The sequence below is a fragment of the Pseudophryne corroboree genome, chromosome 2 (assembly GCF_028390025.1).
Source record: "Pseudophryne corroboree isolate aPseCor3 chromosome 2, aPseCor3.hap2, whole genome shotgun sequence".
Classification (NCBI taxonomy): Eukaryota; Metazoa; Chordata; class Amphibia; order Anura; family Myobatrachidae; genus Pseudophryne; species Pseudophryne corroboree.
The window spans coordinates 409,099,420-409,118,382 of NC_086445.1; the positions used below are offsets into that span (position 1 = coordinate 409,099,420).

At 39.1% G+C, this 18,963-nt stretch overlaps 1 protein-coding gene across 4 annotated transcripts in view; it reads right to left on the reverse strand.

The window, feature by feature from the left end:
• MAP4K4 (mitogen-activated protein kinase kinase kinase kinase 4) overlaps positions 1-18,963 on the reverse strand; it is a 276,338-nt gene that overhangs the window by 30,601 nt on the left and 226,774 nt on the right. Inside the window, exons 17-26 of one of the 4 annotated variants that reach the window (XM_063953440.1) lie at positions 15,346-15,576; positions 13,608-13,714; positions 10,599-10,750; positions 9,760-9,857; positions 8,599-8,607; positions 7,590-7,765; positions 7,364-7,484; positions 6,401-6,583; positions 4,503-4,620; positions 3,143-3,313 (exon numbers count right to left, since the gene is read on the reverse strand). In XM_063953440.1, the coding sequence (XP_063809510.1) occupies positions 3,143-3,313; positions 4,503-4,620; positions 6,401-6,583; positions 7,364-7,484; positions 7,590-7,765; positions 8,599-8,607; positions 9,760-9,857; positions 10,599-10,750; positions 13,608-13,714; positions 15,346-15,576 (1,366 nt within the window). The remainder of the gene's footprint in view (positions 1-3,142; positions 3,314-4,502; positions 4,621-6,400; positions 6,584-7,363; positions 7,485-7,589; positions 7,766-8,598; positions 8,608-9,759; positions 9,858-10,598; positions 10,751-13,607; positions 13,715-15,345; positions 15,577-18,963) is intronic. The other 3 variants (XM_063953441.1, XM_063953442.1, XM_063953443.1) reach the window with 3 other exon arrangements.

An 18,963-nucleotide genomic window follows, 5' to 3' on the forward strand; every position in this document is an offset into this window, starting at 1 on the left:
TGGAATATTGTGTTCAGTTTTGGGTACCAATGTATAAAAAAAGATATTGGTGAACTCGAAAGGGTTCAAAGGCGAGCTACTAAATTGATTAAAGGCCTAGAGGGACTGGATTATGAGGAAAGGCTTAATAGGTTGAATATGTATACACTAGAAAAGAGGCGTCTAAGAGGAGATATTATTATCATCTTCAAATATGTAAAGGGTCATTACAAAGAGTTATCAGAGGAATTATTTATTAAAAGAACACAGTTTAGGACACGTGGGCACTCGCTGCGGCTGGAGGAGAGAAAGTTCCGAACGCGACGGAAGAAAGGGTTCTTCACTGTTGGGGCAATTAGGATGTGGAATTCCCTGCCAGGGAAGGTGGTAATGGCGGACTCTGTAAATGGATTTAAAAAAGGAATGGATACATTTCTGAATGAAAATTATATCCAAGGTTATAATATTTAAAATATCAAAAGGGTTAATCCGGGGGTTATACGAGTTATAGTAGTTAACTGGTCATAAAACATTACTCAGCGGGTATGTAGACTCATCACAACTTAATACAGGTTGAACACGATGGCAAATTGCCTCTTTTCAACCTCAATTACTATGTTACTATGTTAAGTTCTCAATGGGAATAAGGTCTGGGGAGTTTCCTGGCTATGGACCCAAAAGTGTGATGTTTTGTTCCAAGACACTTAGTTATCAGTTTTGCCTTATGGCAAGGTGCTCCATCATGCTGGAAAAGCCGTTGTTTGTCACCAAACTGTTCTTGGATAGTTGGAAGAAGTTGCTCTTGGAGGATGTTTTGGTACAGTTCTTTATTCATGGCTGTGTTCTTAGGCAAAATTGTGAGTGAGCCCACTCCATTGGCTGAGAAGCAACGCCACACATGAATGGTCTCGGGATGCTTTACTGTTGGCATGACACAGGACCTATGGTAGTGCCCAGCTTTCCTTCTCCGGATAAGTATTTTTCCAGATGCCCCAAAAAATTTGAAAGGGGATTCATCAGAGAAGATGACTTTTCCCCAGTCCTCAGCAGTCCAATTCCTGTACCTGTTGCAGAATATCAGTCTGTCCCTGATGTTTTTCCTGGAAAGAAGTGGCTTCTTTACTGCCCTCCTTGACACTAGGCCACCCTCCAAAAGTCTTCGCCTCACTGTGCGTGAAGATGCACTCACACCTACATGCTGCCATTCCTGAGCAAGTTCTCCTAAAGTTGATTCATAGCTGAATCAACTTTAGGAGATGGTCCTGGCACTTGCAGGACGTTCTTGGGTGCACTGAAGTCTTCTTCACAACTATCTCTCCTTGAAGTTCTTGATGATCCGATAAATGGTTGCTTTAGATGCAATCTTACTAGCAGCAATACCCTTGCCTGTGAATCCCTTTTTGTGCAAAGCAGTGCACGTGTTTCCTTCCAGGCAACCATGGTTAACAGAGGAAAAACAATGGTTTCAAGCACCACCCTCCTTTTAAAACTTACAGTCTGTTATTCTAACTCAATCAGCATGACAGCGCGATCTCCAGCCTTGTCTTCGTCAACACTCTCACCTGTGTTAACGAGAGAATCACTGACATGATGTCAGCTGGTCCTTATGTGGCAGGGCTGAAATGCAGTGGAAAGGTTGTTTTGGGGATTAAGTTCACTGTCATGGCAAAGAGGGACTTTGCAATTAATTGCGATTCATCGGATTACTCTTCGTGACAATCTAGAGTATATGTAAATTGACATTATAAAAACCGAGGCAGCAGACTTTGTGAAAATTTATATTTGTGTCATACATACACACATACACAGCACATAGCCTTATTTGTATACAGATGTGTCATCCTACATCTAGCCTCAATACGCCACGAAGAGAGTTTCATGGCGCGAGTGTGCAGAGGTCCCAAGCAACTATGCTTTGCCAAAATTGCATCTTAGTCACAACGTGATGTGGCTAGAATGCACCAGGAGACTGTGCCAATTAATTTAATATGCAACACTTGTATATCTGTGTGTGACAGAGTCTGTATACGGGAGCACAACATAACTTGGTATGGCAAAGAAAAAAAAACAAAAACACTTGTGTGTGCATATTCAGAGACTCCATCGCACACAGATAAAGGTGTTGCATATCAAATGAATTAGCACAGGCTCCTGGTGCGTCCTAGTCACATCGTGTTGCATCTAAGATGCATTCTCGGCAAATAAGACGCCCGGCGTTAGAGTATAACAGGACCTGAGTGAGATGCCGAGAGTGACTGTTCGGCGCAACTTCAGCAAAGATGTATGAGGACACATCTATAGGTGTTACTATGTGCTATTGGAACTGCATAGAAAAAAGGTACATAGACTAACTGTACCACAAAATATAAATATACATTTGAGGAATCGGATAGAATGCATAACTTTCTACCTAAATATAGTTACAGCAGATATTTTTGGGATGATCCCAAAAGAATTTATAATTCCAACACCAATAACTCACCCAGTAAAATTATTAGCCCACGGGGGGTTGTTGGGGTTCCCAAAAGTTGTTCTGGACTTTTTTTCATTTTCTTTTACAGATACAGAATTTAAAAGTGTTTTTATAGGAGTGCTACTGGTAACTCCGTATTATTGACAAAGAGGAAGAAAAAGAAAGCGGATTCATTTTTTCAGCGCATAGAAACTCTTAAAAATACATTATTTGTCTTCACGCAGAAGTTGCATGAAATTACCCAGTTTCCCTAATTTAGTGCTTTCATGGAGGGCAGGTGGATTCTCAATACAGAAGTCTCATCTCCGATTAAAATTGCCTAACCCACTTTATCACTTTTATTATAGTTAGAAATGTAACAGGATTAGTAATCTCCAGCAATGGAACTGGTCTCTGCTTGGCAGCAGAGAGATAATGGAGAACAAATTGGTTTTAGGGGTATCATGAAAGCACATACCTGATCAGGATATTCATAGCAACTGGTGTAATGTCAGTCCTAATATTTACCACTTACCTTCAACTTTCGCATTTCTACGCAATTGATATGTTTTGTAGAGCTCTTCTCGCACAGCTTAATTTAAAGTCAAGCATGTATAATGTAAAGCAACTTATCTATTGCCATTTCTGCTGAATAAACTTTGCCAATATGTTTATTTTTCTGGACATTAACAAGGTGGTCTGGCAACTCACCCCACAGTGCTGCACATAATATCTCAGAATTAAATCTCTTCTTATATTTGCGAATCTCAGGTGTATCACTCTGTGGCCTTGTGTTTGTGGGATTTACATTAACAACTGATCCTTTCCTTGTAGGATCCTGTCTCATAGCATCTGGCCTCAGTGCTTCACTGGAAAATCCCACTAGAATAAAATTAGTATTTTTAAGGTTAGCTTCCAGTGTGCGCATGTAAGTACCTGAAAGATATAAGCAATCATATGTTCAATGACAAGATCATCATCATTATCTCAGTCTTATTTCTTATCTTTCTGTACACTGCACACAGCAAGCAGGGTGGGGAGGCAGACAACACTACTGGGTTTGGGTAACACATACACATCAACAACACAACAACTCAATCTTAACGAATATTGATATCTGGACAAGGGGAGTGGGTATATATTATATTCACTGACTATGGCCACAAAGCAGTCATAGGTTGGTGACCCACAGGTAGAGCATGCTGGATATCCTATCTGTATCCCTGGGATAAGAAAAAGTGGGCTAAGCTCTGCATGCAGTGAGGAATCAAACCTTTACTGAATAAAGTGACCAGCATTGCACAGAACGTAGAAATTAAGGTTAAGTTCATATTTATCATTTAATTTTCAACAGAACCGCATTTGCAATACATAAATGATCATTTAACACTAACCACTCATAACTCATAATAAATACATGCTGCTGAACCATTGCTGCAGCTAATGAGAGTACTATGGTTCTTTCACCTTACTCAGAGTACGGCTAGTTCAGCCTCAGATGCTGCAGCTGATACACTAATTCTGAAGACTTTATCCTGCCTATTGTACGTTTGGTAAATTCAACCATATAAAGTTTGTTAGAAGCAGGGTCGCTGTTAGCCTGGAGCACAGAAAAACATACTATATTCACAACACAAATAACAATGCTCAAACATCACTTATCTATATAAAAAAAATTAGAGGCAGATGTATTAACCTGGAGAAGGCATAAGGAAGTGATAAACCAGTGATATGTGCAAGGTGATAAAGGCTCCAGCCAATCAGTTCCAATATGTAAATTAACAGTTAGGATCTGATTGGCTGCAGCCTTTATCACCTTGCACATATCACTGGCTTTTCACTTCCTTATGCCTTCGCCAGGTTAATATATCTGCCCCTGAATTCTGTATTTGATTTTGAGAAAACATCCTAACACACAACTATGATTATGCGGTGAATAGAGTAGTAGCTTTTATGAATCAATATGATTAACTCAACTAACCTATGTAAGGAAAAAAATAAGGAAAAAACGACTCTACTCTTCGTATATATATTGGCCATAACGCCTCACTATCAGTATGACAATACTTACCCACTGATGTTACAGTTGAGCCACTAGATGGCGATATCTGCAGTAAACGAGGGTCAATGAAAGGTGTAAATGAAGAGGAAGATTTGTGTTTCTGGAGAGTGTTACTTGCTGACTGGGTCTATAAGGAAAAACAAAAGGAATCACAAAACCAAAATCCACCAACTATTTCCCGAAATACTGTACAAGCATCATCAAATACCGTGAAACAAAGATGGAGGCATGTTGGTTACATTGCTATGTTAAGAAGGTAGTTGGGTGAAATAAAAAGAAAAAGAATGTTATTGGGTAAATGTCTATATGGTCATTATTTTGGGCAGACGTTAAAGTGACTAATTATTGTTATCATGTATGCAAGGGTGATATTCTAACAGAGAGGGAACAGCCCCATGGCAATGCATGAAGGCTTACTAGGAAAGATGGAAATAGAACCAATATGGCAAAGTTATGCATCTTTATATGCTAGTTTTTTAGATTAATATAAATATAATTTAAGTGTCTGTAAAACCCAAATAGATTTTCCAAGAACACTTTAAACTGACAATGTAATGGAGCAGTGCTTGCATGTGTCAATCAAAAGACAACAAGATGGCATGTAACAAGGCAGTGAGAATGAAGTACATCAAACACGAGTGAAGATCACTCCTTGCTATGTGTATTCTGTTTCTGTAGGTGAAGCTTACAGAAACACAGGAGGAAGAGGAAGGTGCTGTACACAGTGCACAATGCAAACTGAAAGCTAAAATTAAACACCGAAGCAAAACAGAACCTGAAGCAGTATGAATGGGACGCTTACAACATGAACGCAGCTAAATACAAATTATATACATACACAGCATAGTAGTTACATCTACCTAACACATGTTTAGATGAATGTATAGAAGACAGTATTTCTGTCTATGTTTGGCATTGAAGAATACATTAAGTGGAGAAAATGAATGTTTGCATTCTGAGACAAGAACCGGTCACATAAGTCCCAACCAAGCTAAAAGCTAATGAGAGCTGCCATTTTGTTTGAAACAATCCACCTATAGTCTACATATTGTAGATATTACAGTAAGATATCACCTATGAGCAGCAATGTTGTAAACGGATAGTGCCCCTTCATGATTCAATACATCAACTGCTACAGAAACTAATAAATTATTGGATTATAACACTATGTATGCAACATGGCAAGACTTGCAGGAAGTCATGTACCCTGTCCTAAGGGATCTACACAACATAGTTTTCATCAATAACACACCTAATGTATTCTATTCTATGCTTACACTGCATGTGTACATTTTATTCACTACAAAACATTCTACATTCTGGAAGAAAATGGGAATACATTATCAAATGCAAAAACTATTTGGCCTAACTGCTCTTAATACATCTTTCTAGTTTCCGGCCTACTCGTAACTCTTTGCCGGCAATTCCTCTCCAAACAATATTAGAATTTATAAAGTGATTAATGTGTGGGAAGATTCAACAAGAAATCTAGCATCTTAAAAATATGGTTGCTATTTTTCTTAAGTTACAGATGACTGCCATGGCAGCTGTATAGGCTGAATTTGGTCATTCGCTCGTATTTTTGAAGAAACCAATATGAAAGACATACAAATCAATGTGACTGCGGAGAGCAAAGGAAACAATGAGAAGTAGTATTAAACAATAGAGATGGATAACACTTCCACAATTGTTTCATTTTTTATGAACCTTTAAAAAGTACCAATGTGTATTTAATGGAGAATAAAAACATGCAGATGATAGTGCAACACAGAGTGGTGATGTTTAGTTCTGTATGGGCTAACAATCAAGAGTAGTGGTCTTCGGGAAGCATGTGACCGGATTTTGTGTTACCATTCCCTATGGGAATGATGTTTCCTGATTAATAAGACAGCTAGTGTCAGACATACCTCATTAGCAGTTAACTTGTCCTGGGGTGTCTGTGGGGACATGGTAGGTGTCGGCTGACTTGAGGATGGGGAAGAAGTGGTGGAGGAGGAATGGCTTTGCTGTAACAGATCTGGCAAGAGGTGAATACGCCCGGCAAAGCCATTGCTCTCAAGTTGAATGGCACGCTTTTTGTCAACTGTACTCTGTAGAAAAAACAGGCACACTTGTCTCGTTCAAGTGCTGCTTTAGTACATACTATCCCTGGCAAATTCTAAACGTTGGACTACAATTTAATTACTGATAAGGGGAGGGCAGCCATGGCTGCCAAGTAACTTCATGTCTTGAGGAGACAGTAAAAGGTGAAGGGTTTTGAAATCCAAAGTCTTTATGGACTAGTGCATTTTGTCTCGAAAATGTATAAAATACACACACACATTCTCATAACTACTCATTTAAAAACCGGTTACTTAAATGTTGGTGACTGACATTCAGCAGCATTGGGAGACTACCCTTGACCAAGATCCTCATCCACCAAGCATGAAGTTATGAATTTGGTTTACAAACTTTGCATTTTCTGAAGCAAAAGCTAAATATCGTGTCACATAGTTTAGGCACCAATTAAAATGTTAGTGTCATAAGGAAACACTTCAGAGGACTGGATTAAGACTGTTTGATTTGAAAATAGTTAAGGGACAAATCACTAGGGTCTGATCTGTGCTTAATGTCATATTAATTGATTGAGCTCTGCACAATCTTCTGGTTCAGAAAACCATTGGTTTATTAGAAGGTTAGTAGAAAGTGTCTGTGCAAAACATGCAGGAAATGAATGGGCTCCATCTACATACTGAACATGCAGAGAAACAAAAAGTACTCGCCAGAAGCAATGGATGCTAACTGCTACAACATAACAGACATGATGCAGGAGGATGGAGAGCACGAATGGATGATTTGGTTAGGTAGTAGATACTCAAGGAGAGTCTTACCTGCCGGACGATTAAAGTGCCTTCTTTGGAAGGAGTCATGGCAGGTTCACTTTCAACATCATCATGGACAATCATTGTTTTTACAGACTCTGTTTCACCATTACTCAAATTAAGTGAGGACCTGCGCATTAAGAAGGGGAATAAAGAATACAGTAATCTTTTAAAATACAGTTTTAATAAGAATGTTCTTAAACCACTGTTAAAAAAAGGAAACAAACAAGCATACATCGCTCTGGCATCCTCAGGGCCTGAGGTTGACTCATCTCCTCCTTCCTGTTCAACGTCATCATCCTCCTCATCGGTAGTCCCAGACTCATCACTTGATGAAGAATAGTCTGTTACTTTATGCAGAGGTCGCACATCTTCCACAGCACGAAGTTCCTTTGCCAAAGCAGTCAGGTCCTTGTTGAAAAAGAGGCAAAATCAATGTCCACAAAACCCAGAAACACTGGATCAGGTTATTTATTATGTGAAATCACAAATTATAAAAAACAATAAAAATTTTTCCTGTAGCACTCAAAAACTGAGGGGGCAATCCAAATGGGTGTGAGTTTTGTAGCAGCCATAGGACAGCGTGGCAACAGCCGTACTTTACGGCCGCCTGACCTCACTCAAAACTGCTCACAGCCCTATGGGCACTTTTGAGTGAATTCGGGCAGAAAATAGGGCCGTGAGGGGGTGCACGACGCACTTCAGTTGCGGACATTGAAACGCAATGGCAACTTGCACCTAATTAGATTGACCCCCTAAGTTTAGCTTTGGGATGACATAGGCTGAAATGCAATACAATTAAATGTATTCTGTTATTACAGGTAATATTTCCCACCACCTAAAGCCAGGTACATAAAGTGCATACACACTGAACGATATCGCTAACGTTCAGTGACCTCACCGGCCACCACCCCGAACATGCAGTTTTGGACAATTTAGACAAAATTGACCTGCATGTGCAGATGACAGAACACCTCGATAACGTCCCACGGCAGCACGCATCGTTAACGATATTGTGCATACATGCTGGACGACATTACAAACTATATCGCTCTGAAAGGTCATAATGAGCTATATTATTTAAAATATTGTCTAGTGTGTACCCAGCTTATGCCCAGGTCAAACCACACAGAAAAAAAAAATGTTTTGGGCAGATCTAACTCCCAAAGCTTTCAATGGAAACATTGGGGTTTTGTTATTTATTTTTTTATTTTGGCAATTACAGAGTAATGTGCAATACTTACCACTTCTCCCTGGATGGAGTTCAGTTGGATAATGAAGCGCATCCACATCCATGAAAAGTGAATTCAAAAGGAAAAATGGGAAGAGAAGTTGATGATAAAAGGGAAAACCGATTAATAGCTATCCATATTTATGCATACATCAACAAATAATACACCGTCATCGACAAATGTACAGTAAAGCATGTATTTTAAAAATGTTTCAAGGGGGGGGGGGACTAGCAAAATAGATAGGGTTGGGATGGTTACAAAGAAAATGGCCACTGCTAAGAAGGCGGTGTGGATAATTAATGATGAAATTAGATTATTGGCTCAAATATATTGCTCGCTGGAAACTCAAACAACCTCATGTCTTCAAGGAAGTACCTTCTATAGCTGTGACACTCTAACCTTGGTTGTGAGCAAGCCACCTTGAAAAATACTGCACTATCTGCCTTCCAATAAATCATGTCGCCTTCTCTAGCCTAGATCACCCCTCTTCCCCTACCTCCCAAAGCACCAACAGAGATGCAGGATTAACCATCAGCAGTAAAACACTAATGCGTGCTGCATTGCACTAAATAACATGTAATGCACCACTGACTGAAGAAGACACCCGAGTATTAATCCGTTCATATAATGTGAAATTATGTTAAGTGAAACCAAAAGCTAACACAGATATTTCTAGAGATGACAGCACTTGCACTACGGACACTGAGCGTCAGCTGTGTGGACAGAGTAGTCAGATACTTAGATCAAACACAAAGCATATGTTAAACATTAAGAGAACAGCCTAAATACTAATAGGCAAACCTGAAAAGGACAGACACTTCCCAATACATGCTGTGTGACTAAAACAACTGTACTACAGAATGTTTTGTTAATCTTGTAAAGACAAGTGTTGCGTTCAATATGATATGTGAACACAGAGGGAAGTGTCCCAGCGAACACAAGGTACTAACTTACACACATGCAAAACATGACCAACCTAGAGAAATAAGATATCTGAAACTAGACAGAAGCAGAAAATTAAGTTATTAACAATATATATTGTATATAATAAGTCAGGAGCGTGACCAACACAGTACAAAACAGGTGCTGTAGAGTGTAGAAGCTGAACAGAAATCTGTATTACCATCTAAATAAAAGTATTGTATGGGTATGAGAAGCTAAGAGTAGGCTTACAGCAGGCTTGCTAGGTCTTCCAGTGTCTTTCTTTTCATCATGTTTTTTAGCCGTATTCTCAGGACGCTGGGAAGGTGATCCTTCAGATTTTGAGGACGCTAATATAGAAGAAAATCTAATTTAGTTACACAGTTAAAAAAGATATTAAGCAGAGTTGAAACAAGTGGGAAGTGAAGGCTGTAAAACAACCTCTTTAAACAGAAGAAAGAAATTGAGAAACCCAGCGAGTATGCAAATCAGATAAGTAAAGAGTTTATTTATTTATTTTTTAACAAAATGGACACCATCTAACATTAAAATGTAAGTCTGGACAGAGCTATGTTTTTACCAGAAAAGGTGCACTAGAAAATGGAACACACACATACCTATATTTAGTAGAGATGAGCAGGTTCGGATTTACTCGGTTCTTAACGCCAGATTTATCGCAAGTTCTTTTTTTCTGGATTTTTCTTATTGGCTAACCAAAACACGTGACGTCCGTGAGCCAATAATGAGATTCGGGTAAATCCGAGTAAAACTGAACCCGCTCATCTCTAATACTTAGTACAGAATAGTCCATTAATGTTTGCCAAACCAGCCTGCAACAGACTGTAAAACTCAAGTACTGTTAGCACTGCATTCAGGTAAAGCAGCCCTTCATTTTACATTTTGAAGGACTAAATCTTTGGATAAAAGAAATTGTAATGTGGGCACTGCATTACTGTGTGTATCTCTTTCTTTGTGTTGTAGATTAGTTTATAGTATATATGGGGTAAGTTTAAGGACACAATATATTTGAGAATGCTACAAAATAAACATAAGTGTAGCAAGCAATTCCCAAACACGGAGACCTTACTTACATCTCATGCGGAAGCGTTCTCCAGATCCACTCTGTGACCCTGGATGAGATCCTGCCTGGGAACCGGAGTTACTTGATCCTGAAGAGCTGCCACTGCCTGGTCTGGGCACTAGCTTCTCTACCCTCTCCCAAAGTAGCCTTGGCTCAATATTGCTGATGAGCAAAGGAATAAATAAATTAGACAATAGCAGAATGTACGAGAACAGTAATAAACATGCAATTTTGGTTGTATTTGAAAAACGTTATTAAGAGAAAAATAAAATTACTAAGTACTCAAAATGAAGTCAAAATATAAGATTGGCTACTGGATCAGCTTAATTTTCTCATTATGCAAAAAAAGTTATTATTTTATCTTTATATTTCCAGTGGCTTAAATAAAGTGCAGCATTTTGCCCTTAAGTTTTTTTACTAAAAAAAAATAAAAAAAATGTCTTTATAAATTCTAAAAAAATTTTGCTACATCAAGAAATGTGTGGGAATAATGCAATTACAGTATCCTCAACTGAATTTAGTTGTCAACATCCTGGTAGCTTTAACAGTCTATTCAAGTTAACAGACGTCAGTATCAGGTCTGCAGTCCCAGAGCATTATTATTCATGAAAGGGTACAACTTGCATTTTCATACTCTGTATCTATAGCAACACCACCACATAACTGACTAGAAGGATAACGGGAAAGCATCATTTACTAATTTTTGCAGAATTAAAAAGAAACAAAAACATTTTGCCCTAGGGACGCAGTAAAAACAAATGCTGATACTCTAGGGTGCCGTGATTTAAGAGAGTTTGGGAACCACTGGTCTAACGGAAAGAATATTTTTACAAACCTAAAGAGAAACAAATAAACTCTTTAAGAACCAAGTACTTGATGTATGGTGGCACATGGAAGAACTTAATTATTTGCAATCAACTGTTGACTTATGTAAGTAACCTTTGATTGTTTTTTTTTACTAGAGTGTTTTGTGTTTATCAGCTAGAATGTTACCTAACAAAATGTATTTTAATCCTATGATAAAAAAAAATAGAATATGAAAATGGACAATTGGGGATGAATACTTTTTGTAGACACTGTAAATATTGAGTGGCTTCTTTTGATAATGTTATTAACGCTACCTACTGATAAAACATAACACATGTAGTCCAGTTTATATCAGGCATTGCAATCATTATTACAAGCAGTCAATATTTATTTCATTGGATGGTAATTCAGGAAGGTAGTTGTCGACAGCAGAATACCGACATGCTAGTAATGTTATCTACAGCATTTTAACCATGTCAGCATTAGAACTTTAAACAGGATGGCCTGACATTTAAAGTTATAATACAGACATGGTTAAAATGCCGTAAATAACATTCGGCAGTCAACAGTGTAACTGTTGAATAATCATACCAAACCCTTAAGCCATCTAGATAGTGGGGGTTATTAAGAGTTACCCCAGCTAGAAGGTACAATCTTTTGCCTTGGAAAATCTATGTGGTACTGCAGGGAAGTAAATGTAATAGATGCAGACAAATTTAGAGCTGGGAGGGGAGAACATCCAACACTTGGTTACAGTGATAAAGAGATAAAGATGACCAATAGTTATGTGCTGCTTTCCAAGGCAGGCAGGATTTATCAGGCAGATGCATCGCAACACTGTGGAGCAGATTTATTAAGCCTGGTGAAGTGATAAAGTGGAAGGTGATAACGCACCAGCCAATCAGCTCCTAACTTCCATGTTACAGGCTGGGTTTAAAAAAATGACAGTTAGGAGCTAACTGGCTGGTGCGTTATCACTATCACTTCACCAGGATTAATAAATCTGCCCCTGTCTGTGTAGGTGAAAATTGGCAACCTATAGCTGTATGTTCTCATATCTGGAAAGGAGACCCATTCTTCTTACATGATGCCTGCGCTACCAAATACTGAAAACATAAACTAGGTCTAGGAGGTAAGCTATTAAGGCACAGTGCTAAGGGATGCAGTCATCCCGACAGCACTATGTCAGCATCCATAATCTCCAGAATGTCAACAGTTATGATACCCACAGGATCTATGTAGACATTAGGGCTGTGGATACTGCAGTAAAAGACCATCAACACTGTGACCATATCAATATTTCCCGAGTGTCAACACGGTCACTGTCAACATAAAATCCTGAAGCCATGCTTACCTAATACCCGTCACACCGCAAATAGTGTTTCGCATCTGCGACCTGTACACGGTTTCTTGCCGAGTGCGACTCGCTTGAGACCCCTTTCAGACTGGCATACCTACCCGGCATGTTATCGTGTTGGTGACGTCAGCTGCAAAGCGCCCCGGAGGCGGTGCTTGGAAATCAGATAATCTCCAAGTGCTGGCTTTCCTATACAGTGAACGGGTCTCGGGTCGCATCAACCATGCACCCATCCACACTGCACTTCAACCCGGGTAAAACCCTCCTTTAATCCCACTCGAACCCGGGGTTATTTCCCCTGGCCCCTTTCACACTGCACAAAAACCCGGGTTGCTGCACGTTCACGTGCAATAAGCCGGATTATTTTTGGCAGTGTGAAACGGGAATTATAATACTTGAATCTGAGCAGTACTTATGTATGCAAACAGATATTAACTTCATGGTAAGTGTCAGTATGTCACTTATTACAGAACAACTATATAAGTTCTTATAGGCAGGTGAAATGTACAGCATCACCAAGAACAAGCTGTCATACATTCTACTTCAATCCATTTTTCAATCCCAACTGTATGATAACTAGTCATAGAGAAACATCTGGTTTACAGATTCTACATTAAGAGCATTTTCCAAAAGCATGAAGACCTTGCTTGCCTACAGGATCAGTCTTCAATAGTTAAGTCTGGGTTTCTGTAAGGTAAGTGGTGCGCCCAATCAAGTATAACTAATGTAAATGTGACAAAGTTTACAGTCATCCCCCATAAGTTCTTTTATGTATAAAGCATCCAAAATAAAATAAAAAAGCTGCACTCCATTTTCATGGCATAATATAAAAGAATACACCGTCATCTGGCACACCTTGTGGAATTCCTCTGTCCAGATTGATTATTCTGTTGCACACTGGCCTGCAGTGGGGAATCTCTTCGTGACAACACCGGGGATCTAGATGTTGTTCTTACAGGCACCTTTGCATGACAATTACAAAAAAACAAAATAAAAATACATTAAGGAGAATAATTGATGTTTACACCAGTGGATCTCATCCTCAAGCCTCAATTTTTCCAAACAGGTCATGTTTTGAGGATTTCTGCATTTGGAAGCAGGTGGTATCATTTCTGACCTAGCATATTAACTCACCTGTGCATGATGCATGAATAGAGAAATCCACAAAACTTGACCAGTTGTTGGTACTTGAGGTCTGGTGTTGAGAACCCTTGGTTTAAATGCATATTAAAGCAAAAGTAAACATAAAATGGAAAGTCACTCATAACTAACATAAAAGTAGTTCACAGGAGATTTACATTTTAAAGCTCCAGTTTATGTTAATTCTGGTTTGCAGTGAAGACAATAAATGATTCAGACTGGCTTATATTGACATTTACTATGTACATTAACACACTGTTGCGCAAGTTTCTCAGAATAGCGTTGACGACTTCGGTTAACATGTGACAGGTAAAGCAACATAACGGGGTTAAAAGCAACAGAGCTAAAAACAGGATGTGTAAGAGTACATTTAGTTGAATAAAAGGTGCAGACAATGGCACAAATATTGGTTGCAATAAGAAATAAAATAATATAAACTTTGTGACATGTATAATGGTCACAAAATAGACCTCACTATGGTCATATTTTATCATAATAGGTGTATAATGTACATAAGACTGTTTGCCCCACGGAGATGGGCCTGTGTGAGATCTATCCTAAACTGTAAATTTTCTCTAGTGAATGGATAAAATGACAGGTGTCATTAGGTGGGGAGGCAGTCAATTTACCGTCTGTCAGGATACCAACACCGGAATCCCAACGATTCCAACTGTCGGCTGGAATCCCCACTTGAGTGCTGGTCCACGACACCACCCGAGGGGGAATATAAGCCCACCCGAGGGGGAATATAAGCACTGGACCCGAAGTGTGGCGTGCGCAGCGAGCCCGCAAGGGGACACGCAGCGCTTGCCGCCAGTATCCCAGCTGTCGGTTTCCTGACCGCCAGGATATCATACTGATCCCATTAGGTGTTTGTTACAACATCTACCGTAAGCTGTATTTTTATCAGAGGGACGTAATCAGTACTTAAATATTAGTTACAGTACCTCTCACTACGAAACTAAAAAACGCTAATACTAGTTCAGAGGTGGAAAGCTTGTGCCATTTATGAAACTACTAGATACATATCCAAGCAACGTCACAAGGTATGCAAGGACTTGTAGTTCCACATCATGCTACCCACAACTTGATAAGCCTGATGCAGCTAATAGGAATCTTTTTTTTCAGTTGGGTGCTCTATAAAGAAGCACTCAGCTTGATGCCTCGTAATTGGCAGATTTTCTACAGAACGTAATTAGTTATTCTAATTTATTTTTAGTTGCAAACCTTTTTAGAAATAAGAAAATTCCAGTTTCAGAAATTGTTAAGATAGTTTGCAACCACCAAATGCAAAATTCATACGAGTACTTAAAGTTGCATAAGAATAAAACGTATGCTGATGATGCTAAAAGGTGACTTACATTCACAAAGAGAGACTTTCCCTAGTGCCAGGTGCAGACACATTTCTCCTAGCCCTGCACACACAAAAATTGCTCATCTTACTACATCTTACCCTTGGAGGCACCTCTTCACTGTCTGATCGAGACCAAGCCCTTTGGTTGGGCTCTGCTGTCTCAGACTTAGGGTCAGAACTTTGACTTAGAACGTCACTGCGTGTGGGTGGGTGTGACTCCTGAGAACGTAGATGGTGAGGCGCAAATTTGGGAGCAGGGTCACTGAAGGAATGGGATCGCGAGACAGGGGAAACATTGTTCTTGAGGGATGCCAGATGAGACCATTGTACCTTACAAGAAAACAAGACATAAAACATTTACATGGAGCACTGACTTTACTGACTTTTTCTATTCCAATGGAAAAGAATCTAAAAAGTCAGACAAGGACTAAAACAAAAGGCAGGAACAGCGCAGACAGATATAAGAGAGAAGCAATTGTGGGGATGAACTGGCAACACAATGGATTGCATTGCTCTTAGCGAGTTATTTAACACAAGGTTTAAGCACAGTCAGCCTTAAGGGTGCAGCATGCAAATGTAGTGAACAATAAAAATTATTTATGTTGAGTTCATATCTGTATTTATAAACAAAAACAACCTTTTTCATAAAAGACAAACTAGTCCCAAAATACTGATTTCTTAAAGTGAGGCAAATAAAAATCTTTCAAGTCAAACTAATGTCCATTTGTGGTTATACTGCGCAAAATGGCCAATATCTCTATTGGTCTGAAGATTAAAAGATCCTCTCTCAGATAATTAATCGACAGAGGCAAAGGACAAGTCTCCCATAAAATAAATAGGCCTGCTGTCTTGATTTAAAACTGGAAGAGCTAAAAGAACAACTTCTAAAACTAGTGATTAAAAGTACAGCTAAAATATCTGGCTGATGCAAAGCCTTGAAATAGCCAAACATGATATTCCCATAACATGCAATCCAGTGCAGTGTAAACATTAAGAAAATCGCCATCTTCTTGAATTACTAGAGAATAATAGAAGGCAATGGACCATTGAAAACACATTACAAAAAACACTGCAGAGACCATACATAAAATAAAGGATCTACTATTAAAAGACTAGAAGCTCCATGCTGGCAGACCATTTGGGACAGCAGTAACGTACATGTTAATATCCTGCACTCTGCTAATGTAAGAAAGGGATAATTCTATGGAACATGAGGCCTATAATGTGGTCAAACATCTGCTATGTCCCTTTGTGGCCAGAAATGCTAGCCATAATTAGCTTATGTAGCCTATACTGAGCATTACATCAATGATATTTACAGCAAGTATTTTTTCTAACTACGGAAGCCACTTTATTCTCAAAGTCTTGTACTACATGATAATTACTGTATACAAGCATGACACCAAACATGGCTCGCTATATATTACGGAATATATTATGGAACAGGTGTGAGATCATAGTTCACAGTACTGTGTATATAGATCGTAATTGCATGTTACTTTCATGCAATGGTTTATGAATTGTTTGGTGATTCCTTTAATACAACTCCATAAACAAAGCATTTACACAAATAAAATGGATGCTTTTTTTGGTGTTGTTTTTTATTTATTTTATTTTATTATTTTTATTTGGTAGTGTTGGAAGGAAACCAATGCATGCTACAGAACAAACATGTAAAAGGAGCTAAATGCAATAGCCTGCTGGCTGCAGGACTTAGTGCAAGTCTGCCTGTAATTTTAAAGCAGCATTCATTTACAGTACACCGCAAAACCAGGTTTGTCTTGTAAAATTATTGCGGCTTTTAAAATACGGACAGACTCGCACAAAGTCCTGCAGCTTCTGCAGCTCACAGGCTATTACATATAGCCCAGTGTCTCTTATAACACATGACAAGACAAGACACTGTGGCTAATTAAGACTTGATCGCTAGGATGCGCTTTCGTACAACGGGCGATCAGGTCTAAACTGCACCACAATGCGCAGGCGCATCGCACAGGTACAAAGCGGATCGCTGCTCAGCGATGGGTTTGTGCGAAGGTTCCATTCGTACCGGTGTTCGCAAGGAGACTGACAAGACAAAGGCGTTTGTGGGTGGCAACTGATTGTTTTCTGGGAGTGCAAAAATCGCTTGCTTGCGATCAGGTCTGAATTAGCCCCACTTTCCTGAATTACAAATTTATATGTAATCTCTTGGAGCCTTTCCAGTTTAATTACATTAGGAATTAGCACAGGTTACATCTACTAGATACTGAATAGATGTAGCCACACTCATCTATCCTGTGTGGCGTGTAGTGTGAAAAACTAGTAACATTACGTTTCCCTGCACCTTGTCGCAGCATGGCGCATTCAGTTACAGTGTAATGAAATGAGTCTCCGGCGGATGCACTGCTGATGTTCATCCACCAGGTGTCGCTTTTGAAAACCACCACTGCACACGTGCGAAGTCTCTATTGTAAAGTCAAAAGATGCTTGCAGTTTAAGAACAATTTTTTTTTTTTAGATTATCTCTACATTAAGTAGAAATGTGAACACAGAAAAAGTTTGGCTCAGCGTCTCTGACACACACCAATAAAATCATAATTCAGAGTTCTACATAGCTTTCTAAAAGAAAAATATCATTACAATCAGCAAGAGAGTTGGGACACACATCACTATTACAAAAAAAAAATTACAATGTCTCCGCAGCTCTCCTGGCATCGCCTATGCTTACCAAGCCCATGAGCTAGGGTTCGATTACCGTAAAAGACACACGTGTATTGTAAATCTGTGTAAAAAGTATCATCCACAGCTTTTTTCTTATTTTCCCAAAACAAGTTCTGTTGTGTTTCATATACAGACTCAGACATGAACACAGATACTGTATAGTCAAAATTAGAACAAAGCTGTGGATGCTACTTTTTACAAAGATATACAATGTAGTGTGGCTTTTCAAATTATGAGATTATCTTTGAGCCCGAGTTTACTGTACTTCTTCCTATACCTCTCAGTTGCTTTAATAGGCACCCTCCCTTACCCCCAATCCCACCCCCGTGAGCCTTGTGATTTCACGGACTGGGTGTACTGCTTTTTCTTTTTCTGGGTTCACATTTCTACTTAATGTAGGGATCATTTTATATAGTGCACCGGGGCAGCAATCAGTTGTAAGGCATGTTGTCACTGGGCTGGGTGCCTGCCATTCCGGTGATTTCATACTCCACCTGCAGTATTATTGTATTAAAAATAAAAAATAAAAACTACTGTATTAACTGTGCAGTGGCCCACTTGTCAGGGTTTGCTACATTGTGCAGTATTCAGTAGAGCCATATCCATCTGCTGCTTTTCAGCACTGTACTGTAGTTTTCATTAGTGGAAAAATCGCCACCTAGCGGTGAAGCTGTATATTACATGCTTTGGATCCTGTTGCACCTTACCACACCTTACTTTGCCAACCTGCGCTATTTGTATGGCACAAATAGGAAGCCTGTATGGCAAAGCAGCAGCAATGATAAGCGAGGCTACATCTGTATGTGCATAATAGAACACTGTATGCCTAAGGGATCACAACTACAACCATTGACTGCACTGGTCACAGTGATTCACGGATGAAAATGCATTTGCTATTTTGGCCATTTGTAAGTAATCTTTATTGATTCTTCAATGGATTTTTTGGAGAAGGACTGTACATAGTGGGCAGGAATCAACATGTTTTTGGCATAGGTTTAAATATAGCAGGTAATG